A 19,092-nucleotide genomic window follows, 5' to 3' on the forward strand; every position below is an offset into this window, starting at 1 on the left:
ATATCTAGGCCAGAGGGCATAGCAGAGGCCTGCCCTGTCAGCTGAGGCTGGAGTGGCCATGTGAGGAAGCTGCCGTTGCAAGGGCAGGTGAGGCAAACCGGCTTCCTGCCACCTGGGCTGTAACTAGAGCGCTTGGTCGAAGCCAGGCTGGCCCCCACGCTGACCTTTCCCCGTGGCCAAGTCCAAATTAAGAGCCTTGAACTGCCAGGAAGATGTGCTGGCCGGGGAGCACTAGCTTGTCTGTGTCCAAGGAAAGAAGGAGTAGAGAATCAGGCCCCCGGGTGCTCTGTGAGTCGGTCTGCACCTAAAAGCGTGAGTCCTGAAAGATGTCTCTTCCCAAAGCCTTCCAGGGAAATGCACTCCGTAGGTGAATGTCCAGCAGTTCTACTCTGCGTCTAACTACAGGCGATTGTGCTGCAGCTGTGAAAGATGAGGCCTAAGTCATCAGTGCTTGGTTACAGAATAAGGACCACCAAAGTGGGGTTTAGGGAGCCAGGCTTGAACCTGCAGCTCTACAAAGGGACTCCAGGACCACAGCAAGTCACTTCCTCCATGGACCTCCACCCAGCCTTCTTCTAAGCTAGCTTAAAGTCTTTCTTCTATGTTTGACCACACAGATTTTTTTTTTACTGCCTTAGGATGCTGAGCTTAATACTAGCTAAATAAGAAGAGAACAATGGCCAGGCATGGTGGCCATACCTATCATCCGAGCACTTAGCAGCCCAATGTGGGAAGATCGCCTCAAGTTTGAGTCTAACCTGGGCTACAGAGAAAACCCAGACTTTTTTTCTTAAAGGCAGGATGAGGAGCAGGAGGACAAGTCTGTTGTAGCTCCATCAGTCTCTTCCTCAGGAAGGAGAATACGTTCTTAGCCTAAAGAAGTGATCAGAGTTCAGAGACGAAGGCTGGGGATAAGTTGGGGTGACAGAGAAGAGGTTTCTGGGAGCCGCAGGCCAATCCAAGCCTGGAGATATGGTGGCGATTGTCAGCGTTAGTAGTGGGATAGCTGGAGGGACAGGGAAGGCAGGTGTCTTAGTCAGGGTTACATGCTGTGATGAAATGCCATGACCAAAGCAACTTGGGGAGGAAAGGGTTTATTTATTTGGCTTATACTTCCACATCACAGTTTATCATCAAAGAAAGTCAGGACAGGAACTCAAACAGGGCAGGATCCTGGAGGACATTAATCACTAATGAAGAAAATGCCTCCAGGCTTGCCTACAGTCCATCTTAAGGAGACACTTTCTCAATGGAGACTCCCTTCACTGATGACTGACTAGCTTGTGTCAAGCTGACAAAAAAGTAGCCAACCTGGCAGGGGATGTTAGGAACCTCAGGGACCATCTGGGAAATAGCTCTTGGGTTGCTCCTCTCTCACACCTTGGCAGCTCATGAGTTATCTGTGCCCTTTAGATTCTCAGTATACCAGAGCAAAAGAATACACTCAAGCTTCAGGCTGCTCTCACTCCAATCTGCACCTCCAAAGCTGGGAATGGTGGGGGCACATGCCTGTGACCTAGCACTTACGAAGCAGGAGGATCAGGAGTTACAAGTTAGCCTGGGCTACATAACGAGACCATGTTCCATAAAACAAATATGTTAACGTCTCCAGTGTTTGGCACCAGGTGAATGGAATCAAAGCATGGATGAAGGAAAGACTGTGTCTACCATGGTTCCACTTTCGAAATATTCCCAGAACTAGGCCTTAGGCCTCTTCTCCCCACCTCAGTTCTGTGGTCCAAGCTACCATGCTCTGGCCTGGATTATTAGTCACCTCCACCTCGCTCCCTGCTTCAGGCTATTCTCGGCCCAGCAGCTGACATGTCTACTAAAATCCAAAAAGTACTGCCCTGGCTTCCCGTCTTCCTCAGAGGGGAAAAGTCCAAGTTCTGCCAGGTGTAGTGGCGGTGTTGGAGTCTCAGCGGTGTTGGGAAGCTGAGAAGCAGGATTGTTCCTGCCAGGGGCTGGACACCAGCTTAAGCAACATAAGAGATAGAGTTACGCCGGGCGGTGGTGGCGCACGCCTTTAATCCCAGCACTCGGGAGGCAGAGCCAGGCGGATCTCTGTGAGTTCGAGGCCAGCCTGGGCTACCAAGTGAGTCCCAGGAAAGGCGCAAAGCTACACAGAGAAACCCTGTCTCGAAAAACCAAAAAAAAAAAAAAAAAAAAAAAAAAAAAAAAAAAAAAAAAAAAAAAAAAAAAAAAGAGATAGAGTTACTTGGGAGGGGAAAGAAGAGTGAAGGGAGCTGGAGTCAGCAGCAGAGCTCTTTCCTAGTGGACACAAGGAGCCTGCAAAACACAGACACACAGACACAGACACAGACACATACACACACACACACACACACACACACACACACACACAGATAGACAGACATACAGACACACACACACACACACAGAGATAGACAGACAGACACACACACACACACACACACACACACACACACACACACACACGAAGGATTTCTCCACCCTCACACCAGGTCAGTCACTTCTCTGATGCCATCTGCCATTCTGAGCTGCTTCCTGGAACATGCTGGGCCCACTTGCCCACTAGGCTTTGTGTTGGCCATCCTTCCACCAGAGAACCTCACCTTCTTCATGTTCCTGGCAGTGTCTGGAATGGTCTCATGGCCTGGGTGGAGAGGGACGCCATGGTCTGTAACATCTTCCCTGACCACGATATGAGAGCAAGGATGGCCCTCCCACCAGCACATCCCAGCCTACCCTTCCTGTAATTCCCATTTTCATCCATATACCATGCAATGTACTGATATTCTGGGTACTGTCTTTCCCCCCGAAAGTGCACCCTGAGAATGCACTCAGGGGTTTATTTTTTGTCTCTATCAGATACCTAGAAATCTCCCTGGAAGGTTGAGGAGATGATTCAGTGGATAAAACACCCATGTGAGAGGATTGGATGCCCAGAACCCATATAACTTCCAGGCAAGCTTGGTGGCTTGGAAGGTGGACACAGAGCACCCCGGAAGCAAGCTGGATAGCTCAACTAGCCCATATCAGCAAACTCTGGGTCCAATTATGAGAGTGAACAAAATAGAGTGATCAGTAAAGACTATTGATATCAACACACAGGGAAACAAACAGACGTACATGTATGCCACACATACATTTTTGAAAAAGCTGCCTGTACACTGTAGGTTCTCAGTAAATAGCTCTTTTTTGTTTGTTTGTTTGTTTTTGTTTTGTTTTGTTTTGTTTTCCGAGACAGGGTTTGTCTGTGTAGTTTCGGTGCCTGTCCTGGATCTCACTCTGTAGCCCAGCCTAGCCTTGAACTCACAGAGATCCGCCTGGCTCTGCCTCCTGAATGCTGGGATTAAAGGCGTATGCCATTGTTGCCCGGCAGTAAATAGCTCTTAAACAAACAATAAAGAACCGAATGGCAGTCAGGTGGTGGTGGCACACACTTTTAATGCCAGCATTTGGGAGGGAGAGACAGGCAGATCTCTTGAGTTCAAAGCCAGCCTGGTCTGCAAAGTGAGTTCCAAGACAGTCAGGACTACACAGAGAAACCCTGTCTTGAAAGACCAAAAACAAACAAAAGACAAAAAGAAAGAGAACTGAATGATAAGGAGATCAAATATCCAGGAAACTGGTTCAGAGACAAATAGGAGAGCTAAATGAAGTCAAGCAATGCCTTCAGACTATTCCTAATTCCCAAGGCACTTTTTATCTTACGAGTTTTTTTCTGTATATAAGCAATGGGAGTTCTATGGAGCTAAAGGCATTTAAAACACAGGAGACTCTCTTTAGGAAAAAGAATGAGAAGGCAAAGACTACAAACACAAAATTAGGCCTGAAAATTCTTGGCTAGGGGTGTGCCTTAGTGGTAGAGCATTTGCCTAGCATGCACAGGGCCCTAGGTTCTGTCATCAACACTGAAAGAAAAACAAGCTAACCTCTCGGACAGTGATGGATGCTTACTATTTTGATAGTGGCAACATCTTCACAGGTGCCCACATCTGCCCAAACTTATCACCATGTAGGCCTTAAGCACATGTCATTGACACTCCAACAAGATGCCTTGAAGTGCCGGGCGGTGGTGGCACACGCCTTTAATCCCAGCACTCGGGAGGCAGAGCCAGGTGGATCTCTGTGAGTTCGAGGCCAGCCTGGGCTACAGAGTGAGCTCCAGGAAAGGCACAAAGCTACACAGAGAAACCTTGTCTCAAAAAACAAAACAAAACAAAACAAAACAAATTTCAGAGTCTGGTGGGCAGTGGTGGTGCACACCTTTAATCCAAGCATTAAGGAGGCAGAGCTGGGTGGTCTTCAGAGCTGAGTTCTAGGACAGCCATGGCTACACAAAGAAACCCTGTCTTTAAAAAAAAAAAGTTCAGGGTCATTCTCAGGACCACAGCAAGGCCAGCAGAGAATCTTGTAATGTCAGCTCACACAATCAGAGTAAGTCCACCTCTCTGTAACAGTCTGGTCACTCCACCTATTTGCTAAATAACAAAACAAGCTGGAAAAAAAAAATCTCACTCAGACTATCCATTAACAGACATAGGAGTGATGACTGTCCAGGCCACTTGCCTGTGGCACTGACCAGGCCCAAGGGGATGCTGGGAAATGTCTCTTATAGGACAGGCCACCATACTAACTAGCTGAGATGCTCTTCCAAGCCCAGGGGAGCACTCAGTGCAGAAAGCCGATGCTGCCTCAGGCCTCCCAAGTGCTGGTATGACGAGTGTGTTACCACCCCTGGTTCCTTAAAAATTTTTTAGCCAAGTATGTAATTCAAGAGAGAGGAGCAGGAAGAGCACTTTGAGTTTAAAGACCAGACTAGACTACATAAATTTCCAAAGCAGTCAGGGCTATAAAACAAGACCCCAAGCCAATAATCTAAAAAGAGAAAAAATACCTCTCACTAATTCTGAGGCACAAGCTGTATAATCGGTCTGGAAAGCTCCCTCCTGCTCAGTGGGATCTTTGAACCTCTGACCACCATCTCCACATTCCCTGGCCTCCAGCAGCCCAAATTCTCCCTTCTCTCCTATGAGCTGCCATTTTTTAATTCCACGGCTAAGGGTTGGTCACAGAGTGCCCAGTCCTCTCTGTTTGCTCAGCATGCTGTTCACAACTTTGCATTCTCCTGTCTCTGTGCTGTTCACCTCAGGCCATCAGCCTCCTGCCATAGGAGACACCGGCGGAGGTGAATGCCCCAGCATGGAAGTGGAGTTTCTGAGGGTGTTTGGAGCCAAGAGGAACAGAGTTCCTTCCTGTCACATGGGAAAGGTCACTGCAGCCACACACTGCCTCCAGGACTGGTTGTTACCCAGTTCACACCAGTATACACAGAGCTACTTCTTCCCTTTGACTCCTGCAGGGTTATCAGCAGTAACCAGATACTCCACAGTATCAGCAGAAGTGTTTACACAAGTTCAGATACGGAGTCACAGCTGTATTGGCACTCCTGCATTATATCCTCACACAGCTCCGTGCAGCTGGTATGTCACCTCCATGTTACAGATGGGGAGGTCTGGTAAGTTATTCACAAGTAGCTGAGATTCAAAATTTATGCAGATTGGCCTCAGACCCTCTTTTTTTTTTTATTTCTCCTTTCTTGTTGGTTTCATTTTAAAGAGTTAGTTATTTATGGATTTACTTAGGGGCAGAGAAGAAATGGCTAGGCAGGATGAAAAGCATGTGGGGCGGTGGGGGTGGGAGGCAGGAATGTGGTCCTGGAGAGGGAACTTCCATGTATGTCAAGCTAGTGAAAAGGAGCCTTGGCAAGAAGAAATCTGTAGGAACACCAGGAGTGGTGGAGCACACCCACAATCTCAGCACTGAGTCAAGAGGACTTTTAGTTGGAAGCCTGCCTGTGCTACAGTGAGTTCAAGGCTAGCCTGAGCTATATAGTGGTATGTCTCAAAAACATCTCCCACCAAAGGAGACAAAAGGAGGAAGGGGGTGTGGAGGGAAAGAGGGAGGACAGGACAGAAAGTCCAGATAATTCAGAGGGAGAAAAAGACACACATGTCCCATCCCAGGCCTGCTGCCAGCTGTACAACTGTAGGCCTCGGCCCCTCAACAGTTGAGCTCACCAGCCAGGGAAGCAGGAGCCCACCCTGGCCTTCAGAGGAGACCCTGAGCAGCTGAACATTGCAATGTGGCAGGTGGTCTTGGCCCACCCCAGAGAGGACCTGGGAGGGGCTGGGAAGGATATCCCCACCAGACAGATGGTAGACCCATCTGTCAGAGAACATGTGTCCAACAGCTAGAACACACAGCTCAGATCCATGGCCCACCATGGGAACGACTGCCCAAGAAGAAGTGGGGAGTGCCTCGGCCTGACCTCAGGCTGAGGGTGGGGACCTCTGATGAGGAATTACCACGTCTTCTCATGACCTCTTTGCTTCCCACAAACTGCACCGATCAGCCTGGGCCTGGGCCTAGACACAGTTCCACTAGATTTGCTGTCCCATCTGCAAAATCCTGCTTGGAACGGTCACTTGTGCGTCTCACTTCCGGAGGCAGGGCAGGCAGTCTGTTCTCTCCACACCAGCCCTCTCGCAGCGCCATAAAAACAGCATCAAGGAAGTGAAGGACCAGCTGCTTAGCGGGAGGCCAGGACGGTCAGCCATGCTTCCCCAGACTGTCAGGCCCTTCTCTTAATTGGTGTTCCTGTTTATTATCCTATTATATTATCTTGCTGTATGTCATAATGAATGCAACCAGTTTTAAACATCGAAATGGGCTGAGAATCTAAAGAACCCACTTGAGGTCTTTCCAGAGAGCCAGCCCTTTCTCTGAGCTCTGTGTTATCATTCCCTCTTGTAGGCTAGGGTTCGGGAAGGAGAAGCTATGCCCTAGTCTGGATGGCAGGAGAATCTGTCCAAGAGCCGCTGACGTCAGAGGGCTAGGGGAGGAGCTTATTTGTGGAGAAGTGACCACAGCCATGGGACTTAACACTGTCATCCCTGAATGGGCCCCAAGACTTCTGGTGACATCCTTGCTGGCTGGCACCCCAAGAGCTTTCCCTGAACAGGTACGTATGCCCATTCGCACCTCCACTCCTCAGCTGATGGTTTGGGCCTTCACGTTCCTTGGTGGAGCTCCGTGCCACAGTCCCCACTAAACATGGAGCTTGTTGAGAGAAAGGACTTTTGCTCTCAGGTCTACGTCTTCTCTGCACTGTCCCTCTCCTAACTCTGGGGGGCGCTCATCATCACAGTCGCATCAGAGATCGTGTCCCTGTGAAATGGTATTCAGCAACACTGAGCATCGCTGTCACAAGACACCACCTCACACCTACTCGCACGGCTACGAACAGAAAAGGGAAAATAACAAGGTTGGCAAGCATGTGGAAAGACTGGAACCTTCTGCCTCGCCGGGGTGGGGGTGGGTATAAAGTGGGACATTCGCTATGGGAAACGGTTACTATTGTCAACTTGATCTAGAATCACTGGGGAGGGTGCCACCAGGCACACCCGAGAGGGATTTACTTAGATTTAGTCTGGCTCAGGACTTGCCTGTGAGGAATTATCTTGATTATGTTGCGTTGGAAAGAGCCACCCTAGAAGGGCAGCACCTTAGAGTTGGAAACATGGGAAGGAGAGAAGGGAAATTAAGCACAAGAATTCACCGCTCTTGGGGCTGGTGAGACGGTAGGGCTCGGGTCCTGGGACTCGCATGGTAGAGGAGGAAACCCAGCAACCTGTGGGAGCTGCAGGTCATCCTCTGAACTCCATGAGAGTGCCACGACATGAACGCCCCCACCCTGTACCCCCCTACACACACACACACACACACACACACACACACACACACACACACACACACATTCTCTGGCCTGGAGAGATGGCTTAGAAGTTAAGAGCACTTGCTGCTCTTCCAGAGGATGAAGGTTCAATTCCCAACATCCACATGCTTGCCCAGGACCACCTGGAACTCCAGTCCCGGGAGACCAATGCCCTCCTTCTGGCTTTCATAGGCACAGGCATGCATATAGTGCATAGAAAAATACCCACATACATAGAATAAAACTTCAATTTTTTTTCAATTTAGAAGTTCACCATTCTCTGCTTCTTAGTTGTAGACATAATGTCACAAGCTGCCTTAAACTCCTGCTGACATGATTCCCCTCCACAGTAGACTGTAACTTTCAACTTTTAGGCCAAACAAACTTTCTCCCATAAGTGTTTCTGTCAGAGTATTTTATCACAGCAAAAGGAAAATGATAGTAAACACTGTTATTTATTTGTTTGTTTTGGTTTTTCGAGACAAGGTTTCTCTGTGTAGTTTTGGTGCCTGTCCTGGATCTCACCCTGTAGACCAGGCTGGTCTCGAACTCACAGAGATCCGCCTGGCTCTGCCTCCGAGTGCTGGGATTAAAGGCGTGCACCACCACCACCCGGCACATTGTTATTTGTTTGTTTGTTCATTTTGAGGCAAGGCCTCATTATGTAGCCTTGGCTGTCCTAGAACTCCGTGTGTATACCAGGCATGCCTCAGACACAGAGAGATCCTCCTGCCTCTGACTCTTGAGTGCTGGGACTAAAGGCATGCACCACTACACTCAGCTAAACATTGCCTTTTGTTTTTAAAATTAAACATAAAAAAATCACCATAGAAGCCAACAGTTCCTTCCTCTCCTGGATTCCCAAAGGAATTGCAGGGAAGGGCTCAGACACTGACACGCTCATGCTCACTAGCAGTGCCATAACAGCCAAAGGACACAAAAACACGAAAGTTCCAGCTGGGTGGTGGTGGCGCACGCCTTGGAGGCAGAGGCAGGTGGATCTCTATGAGTTCTATGAGTTCTATGAGTTCGAGAGCAGCCTGGTCTATAGAGAGAGTTCCAGGATAGCCAGGGTTACACAGAGAAACCCTGTCTTGAAAGACCAAAAAGGAAAGATGTTGCTATCATGGCTGCTAAGGCCCCAAATAACGAGCAGTTATAGTTTGATGGGTACAACTTCTATTCGAGGGTGATGAAAACGTTTTAGAAATGGATAGTGATGTTGGCTGCACAATGATACGAATGTACCAGGCTGGGGCTGGGACTCGGTGCTAAGGTGTTTGCAAGTATACACAAGACTCTGGGTTCCATCCTCAGCACCATAAAAACCTAATTTGGGGGTGGGAGGCTGGTGAGGTAGATGGCTTGGTGGGTAAAGGCGTCTGCTTCCAGCCTGAGGATCTCAGTTTGATCCCCGGGACCCTATGGTAGAAGGAGAGAACTGACTCCTGAAAGCTGTCCTCTGACCTCCACACACATGCCAGGGCACGTGAGCATACACACACACGAGCACACAAAATAAGCCAATGAAGTGTAATTCAAAATAGTAATGTCGTGTTATGTACACGCGGGTGTGTACACCCAACTACAGAGGTCAGACACAAATGCTGGATGTCCCTCCCTGTCACTCTCCACCTCACTCCCTAGAGACAGGGTCTCTCAATGCATATGGAGACGGGCTGGCAAGCTCCAGCGATCTTCCCGTCTCTACCCACCAGGCACTTGTGGCCATGTCTGACTTTGTACATAGACGCTTAGAATTTGAACTCAGGTCCTCACACTTGCATCGCAAGCGCTCTTACCCACGGAGCCAGCCCCTGAAACAATGATTTTTAAAGACAAAAAAAAAAAAAATCAAGAAAAAGGGTGAATATATTTAACAGTCCTGACCATTGCCCATACAAACAGCTTAACATCCATATTCCTGCCACGAAATAAAGGAAATCAGAACACTCCCCTCGGGGCTGGCTGTATTACCTACGCATTCTACAGAGAAGAAACACAACGTTCGGCTAGGTTAAGTCTTGCTTCAGATCACACCTGCCATCGGGGCGACATAGGTAGAAGAAACCTAGCCTTCCACAGGCCTCTAGAAGCGGGAGAGAGGTGGTGGCCTAAGAGGACCATGGAAGCGCTGGAAACACACAGGGCAATAATAACAAAAAGGGCAAAGCCCCAGCATCCTTTTAGCTTTTTGTCACCTTGACACAGCTAGAGTTGTCTGGGAAAATGGAGCTGTGACTGAAAACAATTGCCTCCACCAGACTGGCCTGTACTGTGGGTAATGCTACTACTCATGGACTGGTGGTCCTCAGCTGTATGGAAAAGCAGGCTGAGCAAACCATGAGGAGCAAGCCAGTAAGCCGCATCCCTCCATGGTATCTGCTTCAGTTCCTGCCTCACGGTTCCGCCTGCCTCGCGTTCCTGTCATGGCTTCCCTTGATGATGGACTGGAACCTGAAAGTCAAATCAACTCTTTCCTAAGTTGCTTCACCACAGCAATGGAAAGCAAGCTAGGAAACCAAGGAATGATGTGATGGCATTAAAGACAGAGAAGGAGGTTGAGGCTCAGGCTGAGCACCCAGGCTCTGCCCCATCCCTCAGGAAAGAGAGTCTTGACAAGACTCTAGCTGCCGAGGCCCAGCCAGATTCTCCCTCTCAACAGGTGTGTCACTCATTTCTGTCTACCTGAGTGGTCCTTTCCTGATAAGTGTTTATTTAGATGCTCTACGTGGGTCTCTCAAAGCCACCATGTCAAATCCTCTGAGCTGGTGCAGCACTCTAGTTCCTTCATCCAGAGCACATTTGCTACCCCTACCCCCAGATCAGACTCCATTTCCCTCCAGAAATGTCCAAGACAACCCAGCCCTCTCTAGTTTCTTGGCTACGCCCTACGTGCCTGTCTGGGTCACTCACAAAAGGTAATTCTCCTGTCTATCTCATTAGCATGAAGTCATGGAGGACGGAAATTCCCCAGGCCCCCTACTCCGGTTGGTTCAAGATGGATGCTTCGTGAGACTAACATAAAGGCAGGCCAGGGACACAGCAGAGAATCCAAGAGACAGGGAATGAAGGTAGGGGCAGGGAGACACAGCCACACGAGAGCCACCTCCAGGTAAGTGAAGGCTAGGACTAGAAAGAACGGATGCAAAGAATTAAGGAGCCAGCCTCAGCGAGGAGGAAGAAAGTGACCACTGAATTCGGCTGTCAAGGAGAGGAAGAAAGGCAAGGGCGGATGTAGCCAAGAGTGAAGAAGTCTCTCTTTACTCCCTGATCCCAGGGACCTGCGGCCAGGCTAGCCAAAGGAGGTCAGCATGAGGAGGACGGGCAATAACAGAGTGAGGGTCACACAGAGACAGCAAAAGTGCAGGAGCTGCAAGCAGGAGGTTAGCACCCCGGGCACGGGAGCTGGTCCAGGAGAGATGGGAGGTGTTCAAGTGGGGGGCCACAGCCAACAAGTATGGGTGCCTCGGCTCAGAAATAACAGGTGTTAATCTGTGTTGCGGCTCTGCATGTCATCTGCATGTCTGCCTGGCTCTGGGCAGTGGCTTCTGCTCTGGTGTAATGTGGCCTGAGTTGGTAACAGGACTAATCCCCATCCTCAACACACTAAAGGCCATGGCCCCAACTCTAGGATCTGCTGTCAGCTGACTACGGGCCCCACTGGCTGGTCCACTTGGGAAATGATCTCCGCATGCAGGAAGTGTAAAGACGGGGCTCTTGGGCATGCTGGCAGCTGACTAGGGGTGAGGACAGGGCACAACAGGTCCCTCAGGGAAGATGAGAAGAGCAGAGGAGCACAGCCAGAGGTAAAGGAGGTCTGAGTCAGCCTCCCAGGGGGCCTGCCCCACACACTGCAGTGAGCTCAGAGCTATCTATACCTCCCAGCTGTGCTGGCCGCCCCCAAGCTGGTAAGAAGAGACCAGGGTAAGCCGGGTCTGGCTCACAGTGAGACCAGCCTTCACGCAGGCCAGGTGAGTCATCCGATGGAGCAGGACGCTCCTGTCCCCTTGTCCAGAGACTGACCCACCTGACCCAAGGCCAGGCAGAGGCAGGGCCAGGAAGGACAGTTAAGGAGTTCAGAGTGAGGGCAAGGGGTGGGGGTGGCTAGCCCTGCTCTGCGCACTACCTGAGAGACCTTCTTAACCCCCACATCTTTACATGTAAAGTAGGGAGAGATAGCTACCCACAATCACTAGAGAAATCTCAGCATCAGCTTAAGTGATGAATGTACGGTACTTACGTGTAACGGATGGAAACTCTTGACACACACCACAACATGAGCATGATCCCGAGTGAGTAGAAGAAAAGGAGGAGGAGGAAAGAAGGAAAAGGGAGAAGGAGGAAGAGGAAGAGGAAGAGGAAAGAAGAAGAAGAAGAAGAAGAAGAAGAAGAAGAAGAAGAAGAAGAAGAAGAAGAAAACTACATTATCTCATTCAGATGGGGGACCTAAAATGGTTAGATCCACAGAGAAAGAAAAGCAGCAGCTGCCTAAGGACCTATCTGCTAGGCGTGGTGGTGCACAGTTAATCCCATCATCACTCGGGAGGGAAAGGCAGGTAGATCCCTATGAGCCCAAGGCCAGCCTGGCCTACACAATGAGTTCCAAGCCAACCAGGATGACATATGAGACCTTGTGAAAGAGAGAAGTGGGGGGTGGGGGTGGGAAGGAACCACTGTTTAAGGGGTACAGAGTTCCACTCTGGGATGACAGTTTCTGTAGGTGAAGAGTGTGGCGGCTACAACAACAGAATGTCACTAAACCCACAGCAGGCAGCCAGAGACCCCAGACCCCAGAGCCAATTAAATACATTTTAGTGTGTTTTTGTTGGTGTGTGTGTGCGTGTGCGTGTGCGTGTGCGTGTGTGTGTGTGTGTGTGTGTGAGAGAGAGAGAGAGAGAGAGAGAGAGAGAGAGAGAGAGAGAGAGAGAGAGAGAGAGAGAGAGCCCATGTGCACATGCATGAGCATGCCTGGGGGTGTGACGGACACACACACCCATATCTGGGGGGGGTTGGAGGGTGAACACATACATGCCTTGGTGTGCATGTAGAGGTTGGAGAACAGTTTTGGGGAGCTGGTGCTTGCCTTCTACCTTGCTTTCGAGGAGGGGAACGTCTCTCATCTCTGCTTTTGAATGACCTCCCCATCTTGCCATAGGAGAGCGACTACAGATGCAGGCCAGTTCATCTAACTATTTAAAAGATTTGTTTTACAGATGTGGACCCACAGCCGAAGATTATGTGGAGCTAGGGGAATCCTGCAGAAGAGGTGGAAAAAAGGACTCTAGAAGCCAGAGGGGTCAAGGACACCACAAGAAAACCCACAGAATCAACTAACCTGGACTCACAGGGGCTCACAGAGACTGAACCAACAACCAGGGAGCCTGCATGGAACTGACCTTAGCACTCTGCATAGATGTTACAGTTGTGTAGCTTGGTCTTCTTGTGGGACTCCTGACAGTGGGGACAGGGGCTATCTCTGACATGTATTTGGGGACCCTACTCCTCATACTAGGTCACCTTGCCCAGCCTTAATAAAAAGGGAGGTGCTTAGTTTTACTGAAACTTGATATGCCATGTTTTATTGATATCCATGGGAGGCCTGCACCTTTTCTGAATAGAAATGGAGGAGGAGTGGATAGGGGTTGGTGGCTGGAGGTAGGGGAGAGGGACTAGGAGGAGAGGAGGAAGGGGAAACTGCAGCCGGGATATAAAATAAATAAATAAGTTTATGTACTTTGAAAGACTTGTTTTACTTTTACTTTATGTATATGAGTATTTGGTCTACAAGTACAGGCAAGTACTGCATGCATGCCTGATGCCTGCTGGAGCCAGAAGAGGTGCTGGGCCTCCTGGAACTGGAGTTTATGTGGATGCTGAAAACGGAACCTGGTCTTCTGCGAGAGCAGCAATGCTCTTAACAGCTGAGCCATCTCTCCAGCCCTTCCGTGACTTTTCACCTGAGTTTCACTTGGGTCACCAGGCTTGTGGCAGCAAATGCTTTTACCTGCTGAGCCATCTCCCTGGCCATTTTTTTTAAATGAGAAGAGTGTGTGTGTGTGTGTGTGTGTGTGTGTGTGTGTGTGTGTGTGTGTGTATGTGTGTGTGTGTGTGTGTGCACGCCTCATGTGTACCCGTGCCCACAGCGGCCAGAAGAGGGCTTCAGATCTGCTGGAACTAGAATTACAAGTAGTTGTGAATTGCTTGATGTGGGGGCTGGAAACCAAACCTGGATCTTCTGAAAGAGCTCTTAACACTGAGCCATCTTTCCAGACTCTTTTTTTCCAGTTACTTTTTTTTTTTTTTTTTTTTTTATAGGCAGGGACTTGTATAGCCTAGGCTGGCCTCAAACTTCTGATTTTCCTGAGTGCTGGGCACAGGCATGGGCCACTGTGCCAGCTAGCTGTTATATTAACGACACAGCTAGAGTCTTCTGAGAGGAGGGAATACCAATTGAGAAAACGCCTTCTTAAGATAGGGCTGTAGCCGGGCAGTGGTGGTGCATGCCTTTAATCCCAGCACTCAGGAGGCAGAGCCAGGCGGATCTTTGTGAGTTTGAGGCCAGCCTGGTCTACAGAGCGAGATCCAGGAAAGGTGCAAAGCTACACAGAGAAACCCTGTCTCGGGGGGGAAAAAAAAAGATAGGGCTGTAGGCAAGCCTGTAGGACATTTTCTTAATCAGTGATTGACAGGGGAAGACCCAGACCACTGTCAGTGAGGCCACCCCTAGCCTGGTGGTCCTAGGTCCAATAAAAAGGCAGGGTGAGCCAGACTGAGGCGGTGCACGCCTTTAATCCCAGCACTTAGAAGGCAGAAGCAGGCGGATCTCTGTGAGTTCGAGGACAGTCTTACAAAGCAAGTTCCAGGACAGCTAGGACTGTTACACAGAGAAACCCTGTCTTGAAAAATTAAAAAAAATAATAAAATAAAATAAAGTAAAAGGAAGGCAGGCTGAGTGAGCCACGGTGGAGCAAGCCAGGAAGCAATACCCTCCATGGCCTCCGCTCCCGCCTCCAGGTTCCCACCCTACTGGAGAGATGTAGACATGTAAGTGGAATAAACCCTTTCCTCCCCAACTTGCTTTTGGTTATGGTGTTTCATCACAGTAACAGAAACCCTACAGCAGTCACCACGCCTGGCTTAGTATATTGATTGTACACATTGTGGCTCCACCCCAGGGCCTTCTCAGTTACCTGCAGCACCCTCGGCTCCTGCTCCCTGCTGAATGAATGATTTCTGCACTTCGTCTGCTTCTTCACCCAGTGATTCCTTCTCAGTGTCCCGTGCACAATCTCTGGCTTCCAGACCAGGGTGCTGACAGACTCTGCAGTCATACAATCCCCACCTCCCCAGCATACCTCCTGCCCTTCCCTACCTTCATGAGAGCTTATGATTGCCATCTACCTTGCTCTCCACCAGAGAGCCCATAGCCCTGGGGCAGCTATGGGGGGATACCCCATGGAAAGCACTGCCCCCAGCTGGCATCTATGGGAGCTCCCTAGGTCAGCTTTCTCCTCTAGGAAGCTTCCCTGGGGGAGCAACTGTTAGAACAAGAAGTGATCGGAGCCGAGGTTGCCATCCTCACCGTATCTGAGAGACTCTGGGAACGGAGGGCTGGGGAGGGAGCAGTTTTAACAGGTGTCTGTGGAAGCGGGGAAGGGGGCGCATAATGTGAAAGGATCTTACTTCCCAAGAAGCAAAGGGAAGGGAAGCATTGTTTTGGTCTCATGGGGGAAGACTTTATGTAAAAGGAAAAAAAAAAAAAGAACTGTCAGGTTCTGTTGCCCCCAGAGCCGGGACTGGATTTCAGTTTAGTCAGCTGAGGAACACTGAGGAGTAACCCCCTAGAACTTAACACCTGTAGCTTCAGCACTGGCCCACTTCCTGGTCTGTGATGCTGGGGACGGGACCAGGGCCTCATGTATGCTGGGCCAGCACTCCACCACTGAACCGCGCCACAGACCAACACATGCCCTAGGTTTAGAATCAGGGGTTTGTGGGTACGCTAGGTAAGCTGAGGTCATACTGGGCTAAGGCACACCCTAAACCCGGTGACTAGTCGTGTCTTTGTAAGAAGGTAAGAGGCAGGCTGGCGAGATGGCTCAGTGGTTAAGAGCACTTGCTGTTGTTGCAGAGGGAGGACCCAGGTTTGGTTTCCAGCACCCCTGTGGCAGCTCACAGCCATTGGCAACTCCAGTTCCAGGGGATCTGATGCCTCTTCTGACCTCCATGGGCACTGCACGCATGTGGTGCACGGGTACACACTCAGGCACACACACATACACATAAAAATAAATAAAATGGTATCTCCGCATACCACCTTCATGCCTGAGCCATGCACGCCAAGATCACGCTCTCCCCCAAAGCTACTCCCAACTCATTACTGTTGCTTTTGGCCACCCGGCTTGTAAGAACCTGTCAATCACCCTAGGGAACTAATACATTCAGTCCCCACACAGGGCCCTCCAACAGCTGAAAAGCACCTGTGCTGGGGGGAGAGGGGAAGAGAAGCTCATGAATGGAAACACGTGGGGGAAAGGGTGGCAGCTGGGGTGGGAACCGGGCAGAGGCCCTCTGCTGTCCTGACTTCATCAGACCTTGGGACGCCCACCCTTCCACATACTGTTTAGAGCATGGGGACATGAGGGTGTTTCCGGCGGGAGTGGAAGCCTGACCTAATCCTGACCCAGGCCTTGCAGCAGCTGTTCAGTTTGGGTCTGCTTTTACTTTCCCAGAATCCTCTCCTCCAAAGTCAACAGGCCTCATACAGACTGCTGGTCCTCTCCATGTGACTGCTAAATGTGGTATTCCACACCCGGGTCACTCAAGAAGCTGAAGGGGGTGGGTCCTCACGGCCTGCCTTAGAGAACAGTTAGCTGTACCTGTGTTTGCTTCCCCACTCCACGTACATGGACCACACCTGCTGTACCGATGCCTGGCACCCACAATGCTTGGCGTGTGCTGGATGCATGAATGAGGGAGGAGGGGGCAGGAGGAATCCTATCCCAAATGAATCCCTTCATGCTCCTTTTCCTTTCTTTTTGTGGTACTGGAGATTAAACTCAGGCCATTTCATAATGTGAGGTCAGAGCTACACTCCCAGGTGAAGTTCCCCTGTTCTTGTCACCTTTACATCCAAGGTTGACAGCATGGAGATCAAGCATTTGCTTATGATGATGATGATAATGATGTGTGTTAGAGAGAAAGAGAGAGGGGGGAGAGAGGGAGGGAGAGAGGGAGAGGGGAAGGGGGGATTTTTAGTCTGCCCTGTGGAGATAGACTATTCCACCCACAGTGATCTTCATAAAATTTTCTACTGACAGGCAGTAGTGGCGCACACTTTTAATCTCAGCACTTGGGAGGCAGAGGTAGGAAGATCTCTGAGTTCTAGACCAGCCTGTTCTACAGAGTGAGTTCCAGGACAACCAGGGCCACACAGAGAAACCCTACCTCGAACAAACAAGCAAACAAAGGAAAATTTTTTTCTACTAGCCCCCAGTCTCCTCAGCAGATTCCCCTCCCCGATCCTCATCCATTCCCAAGCTTTACTCAGGTGCTTGGAACTCAGGACAGAAGAAAGTGCTGTGCACCTAGTAGAAGCCACAGGAGGTCATTTGGAGGGAACCCAAGGTTACTGTGTCCATTCTTGCTCAGCTACAAGGCCAGCTTCTGCCCAGCTCCAACAGGCTCCTTACCATACATCTTGCCTTCGTCCGACAGGATGATTTTGCGGCGGCCACAGGGTGGGTAAATGGCCATTGCCTCCTGGAAGCTTTTCTCAATATCTGGACTCCACACACCCTCTGCATCATTGTCGATGGGCTTGTCCAGTGCCTGGCTGCCCCCAGAGATGCTGCTCCCCTCGGGGGAGTCGGGAGAGCTCCACTCGTTGGAGGTAATGGTGCCGGCCTTGCCCTCCAAGGCTCGGCTTGGAGGAGCGCCCGTTGGACCTGTTAGGGCCGAAACAAGGCAAAGGTAAGAGGTAGAAGGACCATGAAGGCTGCAGGACACAGGATGCCCAGAGAGTGCTCGAGTACCAGACCAGTTACTTAGGGAACAAAGTGAAAGGTCTGGGAGGTTCAGGAGTCAGAGACGCTTGAACAGGTTGTTTCCCTGCAGCAGACCAAGCATCCAAACTGTCCAATGAGCACAAAAGACCCCTCTGATTACACCTCTAAGAACACACACAAGGCTGGGAAGGAGGAGACAAAGGCAGAGTGACAGATTTAGTCTGATACCAAATAAACCCTGGGCAAAAAGGATCTTAAATATTATGGAGGAGGTGAAACAGTGAAAACACCATGGAAACAGTATGCAAAATCCTCAAAAAATTTAAAATGAAGGCCAGGGGTGGAGCCCAATGATAGAGGGTCCCTGAGTATACTTGAGGGTTCTAGCTTCAGCACTACCAATAATAATAATAATAATAGTAATAATATAGTAATATGATCCACCCATCCTGCTTTTTGGCATATACTCAAGAGAATTGAAAGCAGGAGCTCCAAGAGACATCTGTATACTGATGTTCATAGCAGCACTATTCACAACAGCCAAAAAATAGAAGATATCCTGCATTCATCCCTACATGAATACAGAATGAGGTATGGGTATAAGACAGACTACTATTAGCACTGGAAAGGCAGGTAACCCTGCCACAGGCTACAACATGGATGAGTGTTGATGATATTGTGTTAAGTAAAACAAGCCAGGGTTGGGGATTTAGCTCAGTGGTAGAGAGCAAAGGCCCTGGGTTTGGTCCTCAGCTCTAGAAGAAAAAAAGAAAAAACAAGCCAGTCATAGAAAAGACAAGACAGTATGGATACACACACAAAAGGTAATGCACAGTCTTAGAAATAAGGTACAATGAAGTGTTGTAGAATATTATTTTAAGGTTTGTTAATTTTGTTTATGCTGCATTTGTTTTACTCTGTGAAGCTGTATTACTGTGCTTGTCTAAAACACCTGATGGTCTAATAAAGAGCTGAACAGCCAATAGTGAGGCAAGAAAAAGGATAGGTAGGCTGGCAGACAGAGAGGATAAATAGAAGGAAAAAAGAAGGAAGTAGCCAGAGAAGGAGGAGAACACAAGGGGCCAGCCACCCAGCTACACGACCAGCAATGGAGTAAGAGTAAGACTTACAGAAGAGAACACGAAAAGCCCCAAGGCCAAAGGTAATGGGGATAATTTAAGAAAAGCTGGCTAGCAACAAGCCAAGCTAAGTCCGAGCATTTATTATTAAGAATAAACCTCTGTGAGTGATTTATTCAGGAGCTGGGTGGCGGGCCCCTCAAAGAGCAAAAACAAACAACAACAATGAAGGTTGCCA

The 19,092-nt window shown here is 49.5% G+C and overlaps 1 protein-coding gene across 1 annotated transcript in view; it reads right to left on the bottom strand.

The window, feature by feature from the left end:
• Positions 1-19,092, bottom strand: part of Tead4 (TEA domain transcription factor 4) — an 85,598-nt gene that overhangs the window by 28,893 nt on the left and 37,613 nt on the right. Inside the window, exon 4 of the mRNA XM_059257125.1 lies at positions 17,461-17,715. Within this exon, the coding sequence (XP_059113108.1) occupies positions 17,461-17,715 (255 nt within the window). The remainder of the gene's footprint in view (positions 1-17,460; positions 17,716-19,092) is intronic.

This window comes from Peromyscus eremicus, chromosome 3 (genome assembly GCF_949786415.1).
Source record: "Peromyscus eremicus chromosome 3, PerEre_H2_v1, whole genome shotgun sequence".
NCBI lineage: Eukaryota > Metazoa > Chordata > Mammalia > Rodentia > Cricetidae > Peromyscus > Peromyscus eremicus.